At 49.8% G+C, this 9,484-nt stretch overlaps 1 protein-coding gene across 1 annotated transcript; it reads left to right on the forward strand.

Annotated features, from left to right (window-relative positions):
• The first annotated feature begins 2,223 nt into the window (after positions 1 to 2,223).
• Positions 2,224 to 6,360, forward strand: LOC121869232 (polysialoglycoprotein-like). The gene is made up of 3 exons (XM_042370472.1): positions 2,224 to 2,355; positions 3,234 to 3,341; positions 5,311 to 6,360. The coding sequence occupies exons 1-3, from the start codon at positions 2,224 to 2,226 to the stop codon at positions 6,358 to 6,360; spliced, it is 1,290 nt and encodes a 429-aa protein (XP_042226406.1).
• The last annotated feature ends 3,124 nt before the right edge of the window (positions 6,361 to 9,484 follow it).

Here is a 9,484-nt window from a genome sequence, read left to right on the forward strand (position 1 = left end):
TCTTTTTCACATTTGTGTGTGTTAACATCACTGGTGGCATTTTATCAAATTGTATACAATTGTTTGAAGTGCAGGGTGTCAAATAAAATAAGCAAGGAAGCATGGTTTATGAATGCTGGGAAAGGAGGTACAGGGGGTTGAGTTTGCTTCAGCCTTGGTTTATGAATGCTGGGAAAGGAGGTACAGGGAGTTGAGAGTTTGCTTCAGCCGTTTTATGAATGCTGGGAAAGAGGTACAGGGAGTTGAGAGTTTGCTTCAGCCTTTGACCTGCCATGTGGCCATTATTTTACATCAGTGATAATATTCCTATTTTTTAATTTTTACTTATTTTTTGATGAGTGGTCCTCGGTTAGAGCTAAATTCGTTCAGAAGGTCGTTCGTTAACTTGAAACCATTGTTCAATGGGATTTTGGGTAATTGGTTCCAGCTCACCAAAATTACATACAAACTAAATAAATGCAGTAAAGTACACTTACTTTGAGGTGTGCATGTAAGCTCCTGGTTGATGATGATGATGAAGGAATTAGAAGTGGGGAATGGAGAAGAAGGCATTGGGGTGGGAAAAGTCACCATGTCGCCATTTCATATAATTTTAGTTCACGTGGTGTAATTCAAGATTATTTTCTTTAAATAAACACTGCACTGCATTATATATTGTCAATATGTAAAATAAACTTCAGAATGACCAAAAATTGTACTGTAAAAACGTAAAATAGTTTATGTTCAAGAGAGTCTCCAGGAAGATGCTTCCTCCACTGAGCAGGGACACAAACTGACGCCATTCTGGGTGAGTCAAGTGGCTGTTTGGCACTCTAAACTAGTTCCTGTACAGTACTTCAGTTATGTTAAATAATTGTTATAATGACTAAAAATTTAATATAAGACTTGGAAAATTATTGTATAGTACAACCTTCTGGATATTTACTCAAATGGTAACGAATTTAAGCCCTAAAACCGATTACTGTATTGGCGGACTATTACTACAGCTGGTGAGCAGGCGAAAACATGTTGGGAAAAATTCATAAGGAATTAGTTATTTAATATTCTTATGGAAGGTAATTAATTTAACCGGTAGTTAATTAAGAGGATCACTGTATTATATTAGTTTTGTATTTGTGATAACACAAGATTCATCACTATAGCCACACACTAGCCTCCAGGCAAGCTGTGAGCTATGTTACGGATGTTTTTCAACACACACACACATTTACAATACAGGTAAAGGAAATTACTGTCTCTATAATGAATGGCTCCCTGTCCCAGCTGCGAAAATGCTGGCAACTTCAAATCTACCCACAGACATTCTTGAGTGCATCCGGTGTCATCATGAATAACCGAGAACTGCAAGATAAAATCCACTGAACTTGAGGGGCCTGTATTGAAAAATTTCTTTGTCCAACAACAAATTGCAATACAGTATTTTTTTTTTGCAAACTTTTAATTAGTATTATTTTTATTTTTCTCACATTTACTGGTACAGTACTGTATAGTGATATATTTTTTAAAAACTAGCTGGGAGGAAAATACAGGTATTTTGCACACTCCTGGGACGGCATAAAAATTTGCAGTTTGCTTTCGTGGGGTCCATTTACTCGCCCTGCAAGCTTTAGGGAATACTGTACACAAGACATATGAAACTTTAGCTGTACATGTCTGCCATAAGGGATGAAGTGGGAGCTCCGTGTTTTCGATGGATATCAGTATCACTATTTTCACCCTTACTCTACATGTTGGCATTGGATGTAACCCTCCAGCTACAATAGAAATATGGTAGAAAGTCCTTCAAAATAAGGTGTGATTTCACCTCAGGCCTGGAGTTATGTATCTGGCTGTGCACTCAGTCAAAAGTGGCAACTTCCCATTCAGAGCGAGAGGGTGCAAGCTAATGACAGCTTCGCCTCCGGACCATACCCCTGAGGCAGCCAATCACAATGGATTTCCTTGCTCGTCACAGCTCCTCGGCCAATTCGGCGCACCCAGATGCTGCCTCCTCCTTAGTTTTGGTGCTATTATAGCTTAAGGATGTAGAGTGTACTTTCTACTGCTATTTTTATAACTTTTGGCGTAACATTGGCGTTATTCGTGTTCCACAGGTTGAGAAGTGCTGTGCAATATCTGCCGATATTAGAGCAAGACTTAAGTGAGGCCAGGCCTTTGGTGTGGGTTTCAGGGCCCATTATTCCTGAGTGTGTGTTTGGCGACAGTGCTCATGTGGACACCGTAATGCTTGGTGATAGTGATTTTGATGGTGAATTTAGTGTTGATTATGGTGATACAAGTGCTACTGGCAAGGGTGCAGGTGAAGTGTGTGAGAATGTTGGTGATGAGCTACATGGTGATGTTGGGGAGCCTTGTGTTGGTGGTGGAGCACCACATGATGCAGATTGCAGGGGTCAGGAGCGTACCCCAGGCCCTATAGAAAAAAAAGGCAGGATGAGGCGTGGGGTTGACGGGTGGGCACAGAAGGTTGCCAAGTAAACGTAATTTGATTATGTGAGGCATTAAAGTTATACGCACTCCTCAGGATTTACGTAACTTTATACTAGATCTTCAGGGATAATAAAGACGAAGAACTAAACAAAGACAGATTGTAATACTATTATCATAATACTGTTTTTACTAGTGAAAACTTTCTCGCCTTTGTATTAGTATGTTAATTACGTTGGGGGGTGTAGTGGTGTTCCTTATTATTATCCTAACAATATTATAAATCTTTGGCTAATAATAGGGCGGAAAGATAAATACTGACAGGCTAATGAGTTTTTATAATTATTTAATTTGGGGATTTATGGGGGTGGGTGTAAGGCGAGTGCTGTTTTGGTGATCATTGACTTGTCTTTAGTATTAGTCAACAATAATGAGAACATTTTGCAGAAAAACACGATTATTGTTGAGGATCAAACGACTGTACATCACGGGTAGTTACTCTCATTCAACTCGCGATAAAATAATAACTATTCACTGGACTAACTTCCAGTTTTCACAGTTCACTAGGAGAGGATTGAGCTGCCGATAAAAAAAAGAACCCTCTAGCTTAAAAACAACAAAGTTATGGTTGTTTGTACTTCAAAACTTTAAACTCGATTTTTAATTTGTCGCCTCCTGGGCGCCTCAAGTGTAAATGATGGACATGTCACAGATAGTTTGTGATGTAATGCTCTTTAACTTATTACCCATGTTTACTCATTGCAACTTTCATCTTAACTCTCATTAATAAAGCTTTATATCCACAGTTGTCAGAGGAGCTCAACAAGAGACTGAAGTTGTATCGCCAAGAACTGGAGCAAGTGTCAAGAACAGAGTTATCTTATTACAGGGATGAATTTGTCCTTCATTGTCAAGTACAAGTCTTCAGTATATTTCTCATAGAACAATGATGTGTATTTATGTCTCCCAACACTGAGCACAGTACAGCACGGTATACACATGACATAACTACATACAGTGGCATTGAACTTCACAAATTGTAAAAGTTTTCAGGAAATTTAGGTACTTAGTGTAACCCATTGACACCTTATATAAGTTGATGGTGAAAATGTATGAGTATCAGTTTGTACACTGTGTCTGGTTTAGGATGGAAGCTGGATGATTTGATATGACAAACATAGTAATTCTATCCAGTCAGAACTAAATTAGAGCGAGAGAAAGCGAGAAGGAATTTTGCAGTGGCTTAAGATGTGTCAAACAAGATGTTGTGTGTTGACTGTGTCAAACAAGATGTTGTGTGCTTCCTCAAGGTTCCTGTACTCAACATTATACATTAATGTTCACCAGCCAACTGGCTTTGAAATCACTCACCAGATATGTGATTCCTGTTTAAATGGATATTGAATTTTTATGTATATTTTTTTGTTTTGTATTGAAATTTTGCTACAAAATTGTCTATATATATATTTTTTTTTCATCCAATATCTAATAGCCTTGATGACATTTTCTTCACAATTTGGGAGTTTTAGACACCCAAGACCTAACAGCCCCCTCGGCCCTTATAGCCTCCTCAGGGTTTCAGACCCTGGAACCAAACCCTTCAGTTTACTTGCACCTGCACCCCTGGGACCTTACAGCACCCCAAACATTACAGTACCTCTGGGAACCTTACAGCACCCCTGCAACATTACAGCACCTCTGGGGACCTTACAGTACACCGCACTTTCGGATCTACAGCACCTTGGGGACCCAGCACCTTTGGACTTAGACTCTAGCTACAGCACCCTCTGACCTCATACATCCAGGATGTTACAGGACCCTGGGGACCTTGCAGTACACTCCAGGACATTACAGGACCCCTGGGACCTTACAGCACTGGGACCTTACAGCACCCTTGGGGACCTTACAGCACCCTTTGGGGACCTTACAGCACCCCTGGGACCTTCAGCACCCCTGCAACATTACAGTACCCTCTGGGGACCTTACAGCACCCCTGCAACATTACAGCACCTTCTGGGGACCTTACAGTACACCCAGAACATTACAGGACTCCCTGGGGACTTACAGACCCTCTGGGACCTTACAGCACCCTGGGGACCTTACATCTCTCTGGGAGCTGCACCCTCTGACCTACAGTACATCCAGGATGTATAGGACCCTGGACCTTGTAGCACAACGACATTACAGGACCCCTGACCTACAGGCACCTCCGGGACCTTACAGCACCCTGGGGACCCAGCACCTGGGGACCTTACAGCATCCCTGGGAGCTACAGCACCCTGGGACCTTACAGTACATCCAGGATGTTACAGGACCCTCTGGGGACCTTGTGCACACCCAGGACATTACAGCACCCCTTGGGATCTTACAGCACCTCCGGGGACCTTACAGCACCCTCTGGGGACCAGCACCCCTGCAAACATAGCAATCCTCTGGGGGACCTTACAGCACCCCTGCAACATTACAGCACCCTCTGGGGACCCTACAGTACACCCAGAACATTAGACTCCTCTGACCTTACACCCTGGGGACCTTACAGCACCCTTTGGGGACCTATAGCATCCTCTGGGAGAGTTACAGCACTGGGGGTCTCACAGCATCCAGGATGTTACAGGACCCTGGGGACTTGCAGTACACCCAGGACATTACAGCACCCCTGGGATCTTACAGCACCCTCGGGGACCTTACAGCCCCTGGGACCTTAGCACCCCTGCAACATTACAGTACCCTCTGGGGACCTTACAGCACCCTGCAACATTACAGCACCTCTGGGGACCTTACAGTACACCCAGAACATTACAGGACTCTCTGGGGACCCTAGCACCCTTTGGGGACTTACAGCACCCTTTGGGGACCTTACAGCACCCTTTGGGGACCTTACAGCATCCTCTGGGAGCTTACAGCACCCCTCTGGGGACCTTACAGTACATCCAGGATGTTACAGGACCCTCTGGGGACCTTGCAGTACACCCAGGACATTACAGGACCCCTGGGACCTTACAGCACCCCTCCGGGGACCTTACAGCACCCTGGGGACCTTACAGCACCTTTGGGGACCTTACAGCATCCTCTGGGGAGCTTACAGCACCCTCTGGGGACCTTACAGTACATCCAGGATGTTACAGGACCTCTGGGGACCCAGTACACCCAGGACATTACAGGACCCCCTGGACCTTGCACCCTCCGGGGACCTTACAGCACCTCTGGGGACCTTACAGCACCCTTTGGGGGATTTACAGCATCCTCTGGGAACTTACAGCACCCTCTGGGGACCTTACAGTACATCCAGGATGTTACAGGACCCTCTGGGACCTTGCAGTCACCCAGGACATTACAGCACCCCTGGGATCTTGCAGCACCCTCCGGGGACCTTACAGCACCCTCTGGGGATTACAGTACACCCAGGACCTTACAGCACCCTTTGGGGACCTGACAGCACCCTTTGGGGACCTTACAGCACTCTTTGGGGACCTTACAGCACTCTTTGGGGACCTTACAGCACTCTTTGGGGACCTTACAGCACCCTCTGGGGACCTTATAGCACTCTTTGGGGGACCTGACAGCACCCTCTGGGGACCTTACAGCACCCTCTGGGGACCTTACAGCACCCTTTGGGGGACCCACAGCATCCTCTGGGAGCTTACAGCACCCTCTGGGGCACCATACACATCCAGGATGTTACAGGACCCTCTTGGGACCTTGCAGTACACCCAGGACATTACAGCACCCTCTGGGGACCTTACAGCACCCTTTGGGGACCACAGCACCTCTCGGGACTTTACAGCACCCTCCGGGGACCTTACAGCACCCTCTGGGGACCTTACAGTACATCCAGGATGTTACAGGACCTCTGGGGACAACACATCCAGGATGTTACAGGACCCTCTGGGGACCTACAGTACATCCAGGATGTTACGAGCCCTGGGACCTTAAGCACCCTCCGGGGACCTTGCACCCTCTGGGGACCTTATGCCCCAGGACCTTACAGCACCCTTTGGGGACCTTACAGCACCCTTTGGGGACCCACAGCACCCTTTGGGGGACCTTACAGTACCCTCTGGGGACCTTACAGTACACCCAGGACCTTACAGCACCCTTTGGGGACCTTACAGCACCCTTTGGGGACCTTACAGCACCCTCTGGGGACCTCACAGCACTCTTTGGGGACCTTACAGCACTCTTTGGGGACCTTACAGCACTCTTTGGGGACCTTACAGCACCCTGGGGACCTTACAGCACCCTTTGGGACCTTACAGCAACCTCTGGGGACCTTACAGTACACCCAGGACCTTACAGCACCCTTTGGGGACCTGACAGCACCCTTTGGGGACCTTACAGCACCCTTTGGGGACCTTACAGCACCCTCTGGGGACCTTACAGCCTCTTTGGGGACCTTGGCACCCTCGGGACCTTACAGCACCCTCTGGGGACCTTACAGCACCTCTGGGGACCTTACAGCACCCTCTGGGGACCTTACAGCACCCTCTGGGACCTTACAGTACCCAGGACCTTAGCACCCTTTGGGGACCTTACAGCACCCCTCTGGGGGACCTTCCAGTGTTCTCAGGACATTATAGAACCCTCTGGGGACCCTTTAGCACCCTCTGTGGGGACCTTATAGCACCCTCTTGGGAGCCTTACAGTACACCCAGTGCCTTACAGCACCCTCTCATGGACCTTATAGCACCCTCTGGGGACCTTACAGTACACCCAGTACCTTACAGCACCCTCTGCGGACCTTACAGCTTTCTCTCAGGACCTTTACAGTACACCCAGGACAGCAGCACCTCTGGGGACATAGAGCACCCACTGGGGACCTTACAGAACCCTCTGGGGACCTTAAAGTACACAGGACCTTACAGCACCTCCGTTGACCTTACAGCACCCTCCGTGGGACCTTACAGCACCCTCTGGGACTGCAGCCTCTGGGGACCTTCTGACGCGCTCTGGGGACCTTACAGCACCCTCTGGGGCCCTTACAGCACTCTGGGGACCTTACAGTACACCCAGGACCCAGCACCCTCCGTGGACCTTACAGCACTCTCCGTGAACCTTACAGCACCCTCTGGGGACACCTGGCCGCGCTCTGGGGACCTTCGACGCGCTCTGGGGACCTTACAGCAGCACCCTCTGGGGGCCTTACAACCCTCTGGGGACCTTACAGGCACCCAGGACCTTTGGGACTCTGGGGACCTTGCATCCCTCTGGGGACCTTACAGTACACGGGACCTACAGGACCTCTGGGGACCTTGGCACCCTCTGGGGCCCTTACAGCACCCTCTGGGGACCTTCAGTACACCAGGACCTTACAGGACCCTCTGGGGACAGCATCACCCTGTGGGGACCTTACAGCACCCTCTGGGGACCTTGCAGCACCCTCTGGGGCCCTTACCAGCACCCTCTGGGGACATACAGTACAGGACCTTACAGGGACCCTCTGGGGACCTTAAATCTGTGGGGACCTTACATGCAGCTCTGGGGACCTTACAGCACCCTCTGGGGCCCTTACAGCACCCTCTGGGGACCTTACAGTACACCCAGGACCTTTAAGCACCCTCTGCGGACCTTACAGCACCCTCTGGGGCCCTTACAGCACCCTCTGGGGACCTTCCAGTACACCCAGGACCTTACAGGACCCTCTGGGGACCTTAAATCACCCTGTGGGACACAGCACTCTCTGGGGCCCTTACAGCACCCTCTGGGGAGCTTAGTACACCCAGGACATTACAGCACCCTCTGGGGACGTTAAAGCACCCTCTGGGGACCTTTCAGTACACCCAGGACATTACAGCACCCTCTGGGGACCTTACAGCACTCTCTGGGGACCTTACAGCAATCTGGGGACCTTCCAGTACACCCAAGACCTTACAGGACCCTCTGGGGACCTTAAAGCACCCTCTGGGGACCTTACAGCCTCTGGGACTTACAGCAGCTCTCTGGGACCTTACAGTACACCCAGGACCTTACAGGACCCTCTGGGGACCTTAAAAGCCCTCTGGGGACCTTACAGCACCCTCTGGGGACCTTACAGCACCCTCTGGGGACCTTACAGCACCTCTGGGGACCTTTCAGTACACCCAGGACATTACAGGACCATCTGGGGACCTTACAGCACCCTCTGGGGACCTTACAGCACCCTCTGGGGACCTTACAGCACTATCTGAGGGACCTTACAGTACACCCAGGGACCTTGGCACCCTCTGGGGACCTTACAGCACCCTCTGGGGACCTTACAGCACCCTCTGGGGACCTTGCAGCACCCTCTGGGGACCTTGCAGTGCACCCAGGACCCCACAGCACCTCTGGGGACCTTACAGCACCCTCTGGGGACCTTTCAGTACACCCAGGACATTACAGGACCATCTGGGGACCGTGAAAGCACCCTCTGGGGACCTTACAGCACCCTCTGGGACCTTACAGCAGCACTATCTGAGGACCTTACAGTACACCCAGGACCTTACAGCACCCTCTGGGACCTTACGCACCCTCTGGGGACCTTACAGCACCCTCTGGGGACCACAGCACCCTTGGGGACCACAGCACCCTCTGGGGACACCTTACAGCACCCCTGGGGACCTTACAGCACCCTCTGGGGACCTTACAGCACCCTCTGGGGACCTTACAGTACCCAGGAGGACCTTACAGGACCCTCTAGGGGACCTCCACAGCACTCTCTGGGGACCTTACAGCACCCTCTGGGGACCTTACAGCACCCTCTGGGACCTTACAGCACCCTCTGGGGACCTTACAGTACACCCAGGGACCATACAGGACCCTCTCGGGACCTTACAGCACTCTCTGGGGACCTTACAGTACACCCAGGACACAGCACCCTCTGGGGACCTGCACACCAGGACCTTACAGCACCCTCTGGGGACCTTACAGCACTCTCTGGGGACCTTACATTGCACCCAGGACCATACAGGACCCTCTCGGGACCTTACAGCACTCTCTGGGGACCTTACAGCACTCTCTGGGGACCTTACAATACACCCAGGACCTTACAGCACCCTCTGGGGACCTTACAGCACTCTGGGGACCTTACAGTACCACCCAG

The sequence above is a fragment of the Homarus americanus genome, unplaced genomic scaffold, assembly GCF_018991925.1.
Source record: "Homarus americanus isolate GMGI-L3 unplaced genomic scaffold, GMGI_Hamer_2.0 scaffold23221, whole genome shotgun sequence".
NCBI lineage: Eukaryota > Metazoa > Arthropoda > Malacostraca > Decapoda > Nephropidae > Homarus > Homarus americanus.

Excerpts from the sequence above, each read along its gene's own strand:
- LOC121869232 (XM_042370472.1), top strand. The coding sequence starts at position 2,224 with ATGCTTGGTGATAGTGATTTTGATGGTGAATTTAGTGTTGATTATGGT. Across the intron at positions 2,356-3,233 it reads GTGATGTTGGGGAGCCTTGT|TTGTCAGAGGAGCTCAACAA; the intron begins GTTGGTGGTGGA and ends TTATATCCACAG. Across the intron at positions 3,342-5,310 it reads AATTTGTCCTTCATTGTCAA|CATCCTCTGGGAGCTTACAG; the intron begins GTACAAGTCTTC and ends GGGACCTTACAG.